The sequence below is a fragment of the Heterodontus francisci genome, chromosome 19 (genome assembly GCF_036365525.1).
Source record: "Heterodontus francisci isolate sHetFra1 chromosome 19, sHetFra1.hap1, whole genome shotgun sequence".
Lineage (NCBI taxonomy): Eukaryota > Metazoa > Chordata > Chondrichthyes > Heterodontiformes > Heterodontidae > Heterodontus > Heterodontus francisci.
Window position 1 is genome coordinate 44,328,368 of NC_090389.1, and position 15,499 is coordinate 44,343,866.

General features: G+C 43.5%; 1 protein-coding gene across 2 annotated transcripts in view; it reads left to right on the forward strand.

Moving 5' to 3' along the window:
- suclg2 (succinate-CoA ligase GDP-forming subunit beta) overlaps window positions 1-15,499 on the forward strand; it is a 447,524-nt gene that overhangs the window by 197,586 nt on the left and 234,439 nt on the right. For both annotated transcript variants that reach the window (XM_068051564.1, XM_068051563.1), the window contains exons 3-6: window positions 11,325-11,424; window positions 13,440-13,530; window positions 13,791-13,943; window positions 14,319-14,408. In XM_068051564.1, the coding sequence (XP_067907665.1) occupies window positions 11,325-11,424; window positions 13,440-13,530; window positions 13,791-13,943; window positions 14,319-14,408 (434 nt within the window). The remainder of the gene's footprint in view (window positions 1-11,324; window positions 11,425-13,439; window positions 13,531-13,790; window positions 13,944-14,318; window positions 14,409-15,499) is intronic.

Consider the following 15,499-nt stretch of genomic DNA (forward strand, 5'->3'; position numbering starts at 1 on the left):
TAGTCACTGGTAAGTGGTGTTGCAGTTAATGTGTTTGTCATTTTCCCCAAGTTTTACTTCTGTGACTGATGCAGTAGTTAAGTAATAAACAGGGTGACTGAGCAGAAAACAGTTGTTCATTTTGCTGTAGGCACTGCATAGTCTGAGTAATCGTAATTCCCAGGGTAGACTTTAGCTGTATTGACTCATATGACAGATGTTAGTTTATGAATTCCATTCTGTCGTAGCACCACATTTCCTATGGCAAGCTTTCAAAATACGCAGTGGCTCTTATTAAATTATTGTTTCATAAGACTTGTGCACACTGAAAATAAATTGCTTGGTAGATGTATTGTGTTCATTAGGATGAGAGTTCACTTTTTGCATTTGGATTCAGAAGCCCAGAGGTTTCGATGCTTGCAAAGCCAAACCTGTGATCCATGTGAGTCAGTGCAGAATCTCCATACCATAAATAAAAATATTCTTTAAAAAAACAGCCCTGATGGATCTTGAGGTAAATGGAAAATGAGGTCTACCTTACGCAGAGCAATTTTGTTAACTACCAAAGAACGTTCTTCTGTGCAAGTGTTCTACTATTTTGTTGAAGGGACAAGTACTAAGGTGCCAAAAGTGGTTTGAATTTGAGGCAAGCGGGTGCTTAGCAATCAAATCCTGAAAAATCATATTGAAGCATCTTGGCACTCCTCAGTATTTTATATAAATACTCATTAAAATGTTGGTTAAAAAATGTAAAACTACTTAAGTAATATGTTCACAACTTCATTGGTACCTGGGATAACTGTGTATGAGGCATTATGCATAGATTCACTCCGTTTTATAGTGCATTTATGGCTTAACAATTCAACTGTTCCATTGTATTTCCTCATATTTTACTGTTTAACCAAATTCACCTATTCAAGATTAAAGCAGAACAATTACAATGATTTATTCTGAACTTTGCTGTTTGCATGCATAGTTTTATGCTTTTGTTTTTCCAAAGTTAGTCTTTTTGTATGGTGAAAAGGATAACTCCCTTAAAGCTATCAGTACTGTTGTTTGATTACTCCACCAGTTGGTGAACTGCACAATAAGTGCTGTCTGTTGGTTTTGCTATAGAAATGAGTGTTGTCATCTGACAGTTCCTCTTAGTAGGATAAAGAGCTGAAATACATAGGACCTTTGCAACAGTCAGTCGTATGATACTCACAAGTTGCTTTATCAGGAAGGAAAACAATGTAGGATAGTGTTTTCACTTTGGCTACAATCGAAAAAACAGAAACTTGCGCCTGTAATGAGAAGTGTTTTCTTTCCCAGTTTCCACTCAAATGTGTATTAAATTCTGCCTTGAATCAGCGCAATTGGACAACGCTTTAAAACTTTTTAAAGTTTTCCTGTTAAAAATGTGCTTTCATATATTTGAGTGGTAACTAGGCAACTGATTAATACAACTGAAAATGGGTTTATTGTGAAAAAAGCATTTTTAATTAACGGTGTCAGTTTAGTAACTGAGAATGACTTCAAAATATACAGAACCATTTCCCAGCTGTATTTGACGTGTAATCCTGAAAGAGGTTTTCTCGGCAAAATGGGAAGTTGGGTATTTATCTTCCTCCCCATCAACCGCTCAGAAAGTGATAGTCCACACAACAACGAAGTAGATAGACAGTTAATGCAGTTGCAAGATCTTTGTTCTCATTCAACAATGCCTTGATGGTTCTTACTAGCCATTCAACTGAGGATATCGTGGTGAACTCGTGAGGTGTTCGGATCCCTATTTTCTTGCAAATTGTGTGAAGTGTTCATTTGCGAACTGTGGTCCATTGTCTGATAAGATTTTGTCAGGGATACCATGTGTCGCAAAGGTCTCCCGCAAATTTCGGATAATCGATTCTGTTGTTGAGTACAACCTTTTCACTTCAATCCATTGTGAGAAATAATCGATCATGATTATAGAGGATTTTTAGTTGTGCATAAATAAATCCATTCCTAGCCATTCCCAGGATCTGATTGGAAATTGTGTTATAATCCGAGGTTCTCTCTGTTCTGGTCTATGTATTGTATGTACTTGGCAGTTCAGGACCATGTTTTCTATGTCTTTTGATATTCCTGCCACCACACTGGTGGCTGAGCCTGTGCTCTGCACTTCGTTATGCCCGTGTGGCCCTGATGTAGACATTCCAAGATATCTGATCTGAGAGAACTTGGAATGACTAGTCTGTCATTATACACCAGTAAATCACGATGGTTGTGAAGTGTTTTCTGAATTTATAGAAAGTTTTCATGATCTTACCACTAGGACGGTGTCATGAAAACCCCACATGCCAAATGGGAAATATTAATTTCATCGGTTGGAACCTTGCTAGAGACTTTTACTGGAAATTCTTTAAAATAACTTTTTTTAAAAGTAAACTGGCAGCCAAGAAACACCAAAGATTTGAAACGCCAAGCGATTAGACTGGAGACAACACAACTGACTTGACCTAGTCAGAACAAATTCATGTCTCATTAAATTACCTAAAATCGCCTTATCAGCACGGTCGTCAAGGGTCATCGACACCCATTGACTTTGAAAGAACGAACCCCCCACCAAGTGTGACTGGACAGCCTTAGGGGTAGAGCCTTGAATCTCAGAAGATTCCAGAGGATCCCATTAACACCACAAAGAGGTTTGGTAATGTAATGGGGGGGGCGACGGTGGCGTAGTGGTATTGTAACTGGGCTAGTAACCCAAAGACCCAGGGCATTGCTCTGGCAACATGGCTTTGAATCCCACCATGGCAGAAGGTGGAATTTGAATTCAATTAATAAAAATCTGGAATTAAAAAGCTAGTCGAAGGCCATGAAATCATTGTCGATTGTTGTAAAAATCCATCAGGTTCACTAATGTCATTTAGGGAAGGAAATCTGCTGTCCTTACCTAAATGTGACCCACAGCAATGCAGTTGGCTCTCAAATGTCCTCTGAAATGTACTCAGTTGTATCCAACTGCTACAAAGTCAATAAGGGATGAAACCAGACCGACCACCCGGCATTAACCTATGCACTGGAAATGAAATGGCAAATCCAGCCCTGTCGATCCTGCAAAGTCCTTCTTACTAACCTCTAGGGGCTTGTGCCAAAGTTGGGAGAGCTGTCCCACAGACTAGTCAGGCAATAGCCTGACATAGTCATACTCACCGAATCATACATTACAGACAATGCCCCAGACACCGCTGTCACCATCCCCGGGTGTGACCTGTCCCACCGCAGGACACTCAGCAGAGGTGGCAGCACAGTGGTATACAGTCGGGAGGGAGTTGCCCTGGGAGTCTTCAACATTGACTCCAGACCCCATGAAGACTCATGGCATCAGATCAAACATGGGCAAGGAAACCTCCTGCTGATTACCACACACTGCCCCCATCCCCCCTCAGCTGATTAATCAATACTCCTCCATGTTGAACAGCACTTCGAGGAAGCACTGAGGATGGCAAAGGCGCAAAATGTATTCAATGCCCATCACCTAGTTTGGCTCGGTAGCACCACTACTGACCGAGCTGGCCAAGTCCTAAAGGACAGCCGCTAGACTGGGTCTGCAGCAGGTAGTGAGGGAAAAATATACTTCACCTCGTCCCCACCAATCTGCCTGCTGCAGATGCATCTGTCCATGACAGTATTGGTAGGAGTGCTTGTGGAGACAAAGTTCTCTTTTCACATTGAGGATACCCTCCATCGTGTTGTGTGGCACTACCACCGTGCTAAATGGGATAGACTTTGAACAGATTTAGCAATGCAAAACTGGCATCTATGAGGTGCTGTGGGCCATCAGCAGCAGCAGTATTGTACTCAACCATAATCTGTAACCTCATGGCCCGGCATATTCCCCACTCTGCCATTACCATCAAGCTGGGGGACCAACACTGGTTCAATGAAGAGTGCAGGAGGGCATGCCAGGAGCAGCACAAGACGTACCTCAAAATGAGGTGTCAACCTGGTGAAGCTACAACCCAGCACTACTTGCATGCCAAACTGTGTAAGCAGTATGTGATAGAGCTAAGCGATCCCACAACCAACGGATTAGATCTAAGCTCTGCAGTCCTGCCACAACCCATTGTGAATGGTGGTGGACAATTAAACAACTAACTGGAGGAGGTGGCTCCACAAATATCCCCATCCTCAATGATGGGGGAGCCCTGCAGCATTTGCAACAATCCTTAGCCAGAAGTGCCGAGTTGATGATCCATCTTGGCCTCCTCCTGAAGTCCCCAGCATCACAGATGCCAGACTTCGGCCAATTCGATTCACTCCATGTGATATCAAGAAACGACTGAAGGCACTGGGCCCTGACAACATTCCGGCAACAGTACTGAAAATCTGTGCTCCAGAACTTGCTGCGCCTCTAGCCAAGCTGTTCCAATACAGCTACAACACTAGCATCTACCTGGCAAAGTCGAAAATTGCCGAGGTATGTCTTGTACACCCACTGCAAGACAAGTCCAACCCGGCCAATTGCCACCCCATCAGTCTCCTCTCAATCATCAGTAAAGTGATGGAAGGTGTAGTCAACAGTGCTATCAATCGACACTTGCTTAGCAATAACCTGCTCAGTGACGCTCAGTTTGGGTTGCGCCAGGACCACTCAGCTCCAGACCTCATCACAGCCTTGGTTCAAACATGGATTAAAAGAGCTGAGCTCAAGAGGTGAGGTGAGAGTGACTGGTATCAAGGCAGCATTTGACCGAGTATGGCATCAATGAGCCATAGCAAAACTGGAATCAATGGAAATCAAGGGAAAAACTCTCCGCTGGTTGGAGTCTTTCTTAGCACAAAGGAGGATGGTTGTGGTTGTTGGAGGTCAATCATCTCGGCTCCAGGATATCACTGCACGAGTTCCTCAGGGTAGTGTCCTAGGCCCAACCATCTTCAGCTGCTTCATCAATGACCTTCCTTCAATCATAAGGTCAGAAGTGGGGATGTTCGCTGGTGTTTGCACAATGTTCAGCATCATTCGCGACTCTTCAGATACTGAAGCAGTCCATTTAGAAATGCAGCAAGACTTGGACAATATCCAGGCTTGGGCGGATAAGTGGCAAGTAACATTCGTGCAACACAAATGCCAGGCAATAACCATCTCCAACAAGAGAGAATCTATCCACCTTCCCTTGACATTCAATGACATTATGATCGCTGAATCCTCCACTTTCAATATCCTGGGGGTTACCATTGACCAGTAACTGGACTGGACCAACCACGTAAACACTGTGGCTACAAGAGCAGGTCAGAGGCTAGGAATCCTGCGGTGCGTAACTCACCACCTGACTCTCCAAAGCTTGTCCACCATCTACAAAACACAAGTCAGGAGTGTGATGGAATACTCTTCACTTGCCTGGATGGGTGCAGCTCCAACAACACTCAAGAAGCTCGACACCTTCCACAAAAAAGCAGCCCGCTTGACTGGCAACCCAACTACAAACATTCACTCCTTCCACCACTGATGCACTGTGGCAGCAGTGTTTGCCATCTACAACATGCACTGCAGCAATCCACCAAGACCCCTTCGACAGCACCTTCCAAACCCACAACCTCTACCACTTAGAAGGACAAGGGCAGACATGGGAACACCAGCACCTGCAAGTTCCCCTCCAAGCCACACACCGTTCTGACTTGGAACCATATCGCCACTCCTTCACTGTCGCTGGGTCAAAATCCTGGAAATCCCTTCCTAACAGCACTGTGGGTGTACCTATCCCACGTGGACTGCAGCAGTTCAAGAAGGCAGCTCACCACCACCTTCTCAAGGGCAATTAGGGATGGGCAATAAATGCTGGCCCAGCTAGTGATGCCCACATCACAGAAATGAATAATAAAAAAAATACTGTGACTGTTTGTGCAGTTCTGGGGAGACTGTAAGCTTTATCAGACAGAAAGCAGAGCAGTAACTGAAAAGCCATCCATGGAGCATCTCACTTTCTGTCTGTCTGTCTCTCTATCGCTGTCTGTCTCTCTATCGCTGTCTGTCTCTCTATCGCTGTCTGTCTCTCTATCGCTGTCTGTCTCTCTATCGCTCTCTGGCTCTCTGTCTCTCTGGCTCTCTCGCTCTCTGTCTCTCTCGCTCTCTGTCTCTCTCGCTCTCTGTCTCTCTCGCTCTCTGTCTCTCTCGCTCTCTGTCTCTCTCGCTCTCTCTCTGTCTCTCTCGCTCTCTCTCTGTCTCTCTCGCTCTCTCTCTGTCTCTCTCGCTCTCTCTCTGTCTCTCTCGCTCTCTCTCTGTCTCTCTCGCTCTCTCTCTGTCTCTCTCGCTCTCTCTCTGTCTCTCTCGCTCTCTCTCTGTGTCTCTCGCTCTCTCTCTGTCTCTCGCTCTCTCTCTGTCTCTCGCTCTCTCTCTGTCTCTCGCTCTCTCTCTGTCTCTCGCTCTCTCTCTGTCTCTCTCGCTCTCTCTCTGTCTCTCTCGCTCTCTCTCTGTCTCTCTCGCTCTCTCTCTGTCTCTCGCTCTCTCTCTGTCTCTCGCTCTCTCTCTGTCTCTCGCTCTCTCTCTGTCTCTCGCTCTCTCTCTGTCTCTCGCTCTCTCTCTGTCTCTCGCTCTCTCTCTGTCTCTCGCTCTCTCTCTGTCTCTCGCTCTCTCTCTGTCTCTCGCTCTCTCTCTGTCTCTCTCGCTCTCTGTCTCTCGCTCTCTCTCTGTCTCTCGCTCGCTCTCTGTCTCTCGCTCGCTCTCTGTCTCTCGCTCTCTCGCTCTCTCTCTGTCTCTCTCGCTCTCTCTCTGTCTCTCTCGCTCTCTCTCTGTCTCTCTCGCTCTCTCTCTGTCTCTCGCTCTCTCTCTGTCTCTCGCTCTCTCTCTGTCTCTCGCTCTCTCTCTGTCTCTCGCTCTCTCTCTGTCTCTCGCTCTCTCTCTGTCTCTCGCTCTCTCTCTGTCTCTCGCTCTCTCTCTGTCTCTCGCTCTCTCTCTGTCTCTCGCTCTCTCTCTGTCTCTCGCTCTCTCTCTGTCTCTCGCTCTCTCTCTGTCTCTCGCTCTCTGTCTCTCGCTCTCTCTCTGTCTCTCGCTCGCTCTCTGTCTCTCGCTCGCTCTCTGTCTCTCGCTCGCTCTCTGTCTCTCGCTCGCTCTCTCGCTCTCGCTCGCTCTCTGTCGCTCGCTCTCTCGCTCTCGCTCGCTCTCTCGCTCTCGCTCGCTCTCTCGCTCTCGCTCGCTCTCTCGCTCTCTCGCTCTCGCTCGCTCTCTCGCTCTCGCTCGCTCTCTCGCTCTCGCTCGCTCTCTCTGTCTCTCGCTCGCTCTCTCGCTCTCGCTCGCTCTCTCGCTCTCGCTCGCTCTCTGTCTCTCGCTCGCTCTCTGTCTCTCGCTCGCTCTCTGTCTCTCGCTCGCTCTCTGTCTCTCGCTCGCTCTCTCGCTCTCGCTCGCTCTCTCGCTCTCGCTCGCTCTCTCGCTCTCGCTCGCTCTCTCGCTCTCGCTCGCTCTCTCGCTCTCGCTCGCTCTCTCGCTCTCGCTCGCTCTCTGTCTCTCGCTCGCTCTCTGTCTCTCGCTCGCTCTCTGTCTCTCGCTCGCTCTCTGTCTCTCGCTCGCTCTCTGTCTCTCGCTCGCTCTCTGTCTCTCGCTCGCTCTCTGTCTCTCGCTCGCTCTCTGTCTCTCGCTCGCTCTCTGTCTCTCGCTCGCTCTCTGTCTCTCGCTCGCTCTCTCGCTCTCGCTCGCTCTCGCTCTCGCTCGCTCTCGCTCTCGCTCGCTCTCGCTCGCTCTCGCTCGCTCTCGCTCTCGCTCTCGCTCTCGGTCTCGCTCTCGGTCTCGGTCTCGGTCTCTCGGTCTCGGTCTCGGTCTCTGTCTGTCTCTCGCTCTCGGTCTCTGTCTGTCGCTCTGCCTCTGGCTCTCTGCGTTGGAAGCAGTTCAGAGAAGGTTTACTTAAGGACTACTTCAACTGAGGATTCTGGAACCGAAAGTGTATTTAAATTCCATTTATTCCAGACTCTACCTCAACCACCAAAGCTGTTTTCTCTCTAATCTATTTGTGTGTGTGTGACTCTTGTGTGAATGTCTGCATGAATAAGTAGCGTCGTTTTCGTAATTTTAACCAGTTTAGAGTGTTAAGAGTAATAAACTTACATCTTTCTTGTTTAAATTCAAAAAAACCTGATGATTGGTTCTTTTGCAAGTACATTAGACGAACAGGAGCAAGCGCTCACTGAGGTGGTAAGTTCAATCACTGTTTAAAAGAAAGAATAAATCCTGTTGCGATCAAACCAGAGAAGGGGTGAAAGGGGAGCCTGAGACCCCATCCTCACCTGGCCGTAACAGTGGTCTTGAGGCCAACCCTGTGTGCCGCATTGACGTATATGCATACATTCTTCATCCTGCTTTTGGGCATGACAAATGTTTTGCCTTTTCTGTATACTTGCCAGCCACTGTTGTGCAGTATATTGTGAATACGACTCTATATCGTTCACAAAGTTCACACCCTGTTGAGTCGGATGGTCTACTGTTGCTCTTGATAGGGCATCAGCGGAAGTTTGCATCTTTCCTTGAACATATCTGGTCTCGTACGTATATCACATCAATCGTAACCTGATTTCTTGGAGGCATTTTTGTGATCTCCTTATCCAGTAAGGAAACTAATGGGTTGTGGTCTATCTCAATGATGACTTTCAGTTCCATAATGTAATCAGAGAACTTCTCGCAAGGCCACATGACTGCAGGTGCTTCTTTTTATTACAGCATATCTGCTGCCTGTCTTGCACAAAGCTCTTGATGCATAGTAGATTGGCCATGGACAACCATCAGGCTGTTCTTAGAAAAGGACTGCCCCTAGCCCTATGAATGAGGCACCTGCAGTGATCGCTGTTGGTAGTGTAGGGTTATATTGTGTTAAGATGTCAGGCGATATGAGCATTTCTTGAATCTTTTGAAATGCCTACTGTTGATGCCAACTCCAGCACCACACTTGATCTATTTTCAAGTGGCTCGGTTACCTGTGCTAGATGAGGTAAAAATTTGGCTAACTGATCACCATTCCAAGAAATCTTTGGAGCTGTTGGAGTTGTAAACTCATTAATGTCTCTCGTCTTTTGTGGGTCTGCCATTATGCCGTTGTTACTTACGATGTATTTTGCATTGGTCTTCGCTATAGAGGATACAAGTAACATCCCAAAAATAGCTGTAAATCAGCAAATGGAAGGGAGGGAGGAACTCAAGAAAATTACCATCACCAGCGAAGTGGTACTGAGCAAATTGTTGGAGCTGTGGGCTGACAAGTCCCTGGGTCCTGATGGACTTCATCCTAGGGTGTTAAAAGAAGTGGCGAGTGAGATAGTTGATGCGTTCGTTTCAATTTTCCAAAATTCCCTAGATTCGGGGAAGGTTCCATTAGATTGGAAAATAGCGAATGTAACTCCTTTATTCAAAAGGGGAGGAGACAGAAAACAGGAAACTACAGGCAGGTTAGCTTAACATCTGTCACAGAGAAAATGTTAGCTATTATTACCGACGTTATAGCAGGGCACTTAGAACAATTCAGGGTAATCAGTCAGAGTCAACATGGTTTTGTGAAAGGGAAATCATGTTTAACCAATTTATTGGAGTTCTTTTGAGGGAGTTACATGTGCTGTGGATAAAGGGGAACCGGTGGATGTACTATATTTAGATTTCCAGAAGGCATTTGATATAGAGCCACATCAAAGTTTATTGCGGAAAATAAAAGCTGATGGTGTAGGGGATAACACGTTGGCATGTATAGAAGATCGGCTAGCTAAACGGAAACAGAGTAGGCTTAAATGGGACCATTTTCTGGTTGGCAAGATGTAACAAGTGGCGTGCTCCAGGGATCGGTGCTGGGGCCTCAACTTTTTGCAATTTATATCAATGACTTGGATGAAGGGACCAAAGGTATGGTTGCTAAATTTGCTGATGACACAAAGATGGGTAGGAAAGTAAGTCGTGAAGAGGGCATGAGGCTACAAAGGGATATAGATAGGTTAAGTGAGTGGGAAAAGATCTGACAAATGGGGTATTATGTGGGAAAATGTGAAATTGTCCATTTTGGCAGGAAGAATAAAAAAGAAGCATATTGTCTGGGTGTCCTAGTGCATGAATCACAAAAGGTTAAAGTTCAGTGAAGGTTTACTGGACTAATACCTGGAGTGGGCGGGTTGTCTTATGAGGAAAGGTTGGACAGGCTAAGCTTGTATCTGCTGGAGTTTAGAATACAAGAGGTAACTTGATTGAAACATATAAGATCCTGAGGGGTCTTGACGAGGTGGATGTGGAAAGGATGTTCCCTTTTGTGGGAGCATGTAGAACTAGAGCTCACTGTTGACAAATAAGGGGTCACCCATTTAAGACAGAGATGTGAAATCTTTTTCTCTGAGGGGGAGTCTTTGAAACTCTGTTCCTCAAACGGCGATGGAAGCAGATCCTTTGAATATTTTTAAGGCAGAGGTAAATAGATTCTTGATAAACAAGGGGTGAAAGGTTATCGGGGGTAGGCGGGAATGGGGAGTTGGGTTTACAATCAGATCAGCCATGATCTTATTGAATGCGAAGCAGGCTTCAGGGGCTGAGTAGCCTACTCCGGCTTCTAATTTGTATGTACGTATGTTCGTATGATGTGTCCCAAGAAACAGATGGACATCTTCGAGAATTCACACTTCTCGTTAAGCTTGAGCCCTTTGTCCTGAAGACAACTTAAAACCGCTTTTACTGTATGGTCATGTTCTTTAATGGAAGTTCCATGCACCAGGATATCAACCACATGACATATCACTCCTTTGAGGCTTGGCAGAATGTTGGACCACATTGCTGTGGATCTGGAGTCACATGTAGGCCAAACCATTTAAAGAGCAGATTTCCTTCCTTAAAAGACATTAGTGAACCAGAAGGTTTTTGGCAACAATCGAGTAGTTTCATGATTATCACTGAAACTAACTTTTTTTTAAATTCCAGTTTTATTAAATAATTGAATTAAAATTCCACCTGCTGGAGTGGTGAGATTTGAACTCTTGTCTCCAGAACGTTAGTCCAGACCTCTGAATTACTGGTCCAGTAACATTACCACAATGCTACAGACCCCATGACTAATTTGAGAAAGTTTTGATGTTGTGTAAAAGGCTATTAATTATCATAGCCTAGAAATTACTGTTGGTGACAATTAGGTGAATGCTTAACATATTTGTGTGACATTTCTCTACTATAGCAGCATTATTGTTTTTAAGACACAGGTTGATTGTGTTAAGGTAGAGAAAAGTGAAATATATCAACTGAATGTGTATATCACTAATATTGCCTGTGATTTGCAAGCTAATCATTTTCCTGTAAATATTGTTCTACAAACCACAACAGGCCGTTATATTCATAGCCGAATATAATTGGTATTTTAATTCTGCTTTTCTCCCAACAGAGGCAAAAGAAATTGTTTTAAAAGCTCAAATCCTGGCTGGTGGCAGAGGAAAGGGCAGCTTCACTAGTGGACTGAAGGGAGGAGTTCATTTAACTAAAAAGTATGTTCCAAATTTTATTGAGAAATGTAGTTTAATGTTTCAAGTATCTTGAACAGTCAAGTTTGCAAATAATATCATACTAAGAGGTGCTTTGGAACTGGAAAAGGCTGTTCAGAAGTCACAGAATGAATGGACAAGGTATATATGTAGGCAGGACAATGGCAACTGAGACATAATCCAGACATGTATAAAATGCATAGCATAGGAAGAAAAATAGATGACGCATATGCTTCATGAATGATGTTCAAGTAGCAAAGGTAGAAGCTGAAAGAGGCTAGGAGTTTCACTAGACTTGACATTGAACATATGCGGTCAACAAAATCAGTAGGTTGTTGAATTACGTAACCAAAACAGTAGTATATTTCAGAGGAGATGGTGATTTAAACTTTCTAGTGCACTGCATGGATGATATCTTAAAAACTACATCCAGACTCGTTTCAAAAAGAGACATTCAAATGCTGGAGAATGCAATGAACAGTTATGCGGTTGATTCCTAGTGATGGTGGTTTAATATGCGTGAAAACACCGGAGAAACATGGACTTTTCAGCCTAGAATGGATATGTCGGAAAGGTGATCTTATAGAGTTATACAGATTGTGAAGATGTAAATGAAACCTTAGTAGAATTGGGGGACATGGGTTCAAACTAGTAAAAGGTCAATTTTCAATTTTTATTTACAGAGTGATCAGTGTAGGCAATAAACTTTCAGATGGAAAAATGAAAGCAAATATGCTCCTGAGAGAGAGGGAGCTGCCTTTTTAAGGTAAAGGTGTGTGACATCAGATTCTGGTAAGAGACGCTTTTGTCTCTTCCCCCATGATGATCACGCAGTGACTCAGGATGAGAATAATCCAGTTATGATGTTTCCACCTGATACCTTCTTTGTTTCAGTAGAAGCCCATTCAATTCAGGAATGTTTCAGGAAGGGGGTTAATTGACATCTCTCAACCTGGTTAGGCATCCTTTGTTCTAAACAGACAGAGTGGCAATGTTTAAATACGTATGCGGCCATCTTTTGAGGCATTGTCCATTTTTTTAAAAAGGTAAATTCAATTTACTCTTCAGTTTGAGTCTGTATTTTTTCATTGTTGCACATCTCGTAAGCATGATAAAAGGTTCAAAATATTCTAAGCTATTTGCGCTCTAATTGTTTAGCATAAAAGAAGCATTAATTCTGTCTCTCATCTGTCTCTGTTTCTGTCTGTCTCTCAGATGCCATACTTCAGATTTCATAGTTCAGGTCATTCAAAGTGTACAACAACTATAAACTAACAGAGCTATTTCATCTGGTTTATTTTGGCTTATAGATGTACCTTTACAATCATTTTCAAAGATATCAACAATTAAGCTCAACATTTACAAAAATCAGACATTGTGGTATTGAAGAAATAGGCTAATTTAAACACAATCTTGCATAGTATGCTGCTTCTGTCATTAATATAAAAATAAATCCGATTTACTGTGAGCATCACCACTGGAGACTAATTTGTGTATTTACACTTCATTAAAATTATCTCAATTTATTTAGAAATGACAAGATGCTTTCTTAAAAAAAGGCCGTTGAGCAGAACTTTCTAACTCGAAGTTGGAGTTCAAAATCCTCTGCGGCCAAGGTTTAAAAGACCAGCAGAAAATAGTCTTTTGGGAAATGAGCAGTGGACTAGATTAGCTGTTGCAGTGCCAAAATGTTGCCTATAGAGTGAGCTCTAATACTTGCATCGCTCACTTGTGACTTCTAGTGGCATTAAGCTGTGCGACAGAGGAAAGTGGTTACTGGAGCATGATATATTTTGTCAGGAATTGAAAATTTAGGCAGCTTTGGGCCATGGGCCAGTGTGTCCATATATATTTTTTCAGTTTCTTTGTTAAAAGATTTGTCAAGTTGGACATTGCTTTTAGAGGTGACAATATGATGTGTTGAACAGTAGGTTTACAGACAAGGTGTGAAAATGTAATCAAACTAAAATAACAAAAAGGGGTCAAATTAAAAATTCATTTTTTATATATATTTGTAGCCCTGATGATGTTGGGCAGCTGGCAAAACAAATGCTTGGGTACAACCTTGTTACAAAGCAGACTGCAAAGGAAGGTGTCAAAGTTAACAAGGTAAGGGGCAGGGACAAAAGTGAAAAGAAATGAATTGATATACCATTATTTGTGAACTGCAAGTTAAATGTCTATTGACATTTTCAATTTCAGATAATGAAATCATGTATTTGAATGTATTGTTATTAATGCAACCAATTGCTTGACCGCACATTAATTACTGCATAGAGTCAAAAGCTGCAAAAGCATCATTTAAGATCAATAGCTAAATTAGTGCTATTAAGATAAATAACATTTTTCTATTTGATGTGAATATGAAGGTGATGGTGGCAGAGGCCTTGGATATTTCCAGAGAAACATATTTAGCTATTCTGATGGACAGAGCCTGCAATGGACCAGTTATAGTTGGCAGCCCCCAGGGAGGAATGGACATTGAGGAAGTGGCAGCCACCAAACCCGAGTTAATATTTAAGGTATGCTGTTAACCTGAAGTGATTGTGGAAACCATACTATACGTTGCTTAATACAAGAAACTGAACTGTGGTCAGTCATCATGGAATTTTTTGAAGAATTTTTCAAACCTTTAATAGATATTTGTTTTTGCTATTTGTATGGTAATTAAATGAAAAACTGGTGTTATATTGTCTTGTCAGCATAGCATATCAAAGACAGATCTAATATTTACAGTTTTTATATAGATTCTTTTATTAATTTTAAAGACAGCTACAAATTAACTAGCAGCTTCCCACATTTTAACTGCTAGTATGTGAAGCATATGTTGTTCGTATTCAAGATCTTGAAATGTTTACTAACTTTTCTCAACTTATTCTTTTGGCTTTATTTCTTAGGAGGTCATTGATATCTTTGAAGGAGTTAGAGGCGATCAAGCACTTCGAATGGCTGCCAATATAGGATTTAAAGGTCTACTGCAACAACAGGTAAAAGAGCAACAATTGTTTGCATGTATGTCTCTTTAATTGAGCAGAAAATGATTTATTATATTGCTGAGTGTGCTGCTCCCAGATTGTAAATCAATCACTGTTCTGGAGGGAAAGGAGAGGCTGCCATTGTTAGGACAGGCACTCACTGAATCTAGCTGAAAATAAGTCAGTGCCTGCATCTAATGCAAGCTGCCTCGTGTCATAGAAACATAGAAAATAGGAGCAGGAGTAGGCCATTCGACCCTTCGAGCCTGCTCCGCCATTTGTTATGATCATGGCTCATCATCCAACTCAATAGCCTGTTCTGGCTTTCGCCCCATACCCTTTGATCCCTTTAGATCCAAGAGCTATATCTAACCCCTTTTTGAAAACATACGATGTTTTGGCCTCAACTGCTTTCTCTGGTAGCGAATTCCACAGGCTCACCACTCTCTGGGTGAAGAAATTTCTCCTCATCTCAGTCCTGTACTCACAAGTAAAATATATATATTTTTTCTAAAAACCATACATTTTGAAGTTTACTGAAGAAAATAGTTTTTCTCTGTTATACTGCTTTAATCTTTTTAGTTTAGTTTAGAGATACAACACTGAAACAGGCCCTTCGGCCCACCGAGTCTGTGCTGACCATCAACCACCCATTTATACTAATCCTACACTAATTCCATATTCCTACCACATCCCAACCTGTGTTTCCCTACCACCTACCTATACTAGTGGCAATTTATAATAGCCAATTTACCTATCAACCTGCAAATCTTTTGGCATGTGGGAGGAAACCGGAGCACCCGGAGGAAACCCATGCAGACACAGGGAGAACTTGCAAACTCCACACAGGCACTATCCAGAATTGAACCCGGGTCGCTGGAGCTGTGAGGCTGCAGTGCTAACCACTGCACCACTGTGCCGCCCACTTTAGAGATACAGCACTGAAACAGGCCCTTCGGCCCACCGAGTCTGTGCCGACCATTAACCACCCATTTATACTAATCCTACACTCATCCCATATTCCGACCACATCCCCATCTGTCCCTATCATTCCCCTATACTAGGGGCAATTTTATAATGGCCAATTTACCTACCAACCTGCA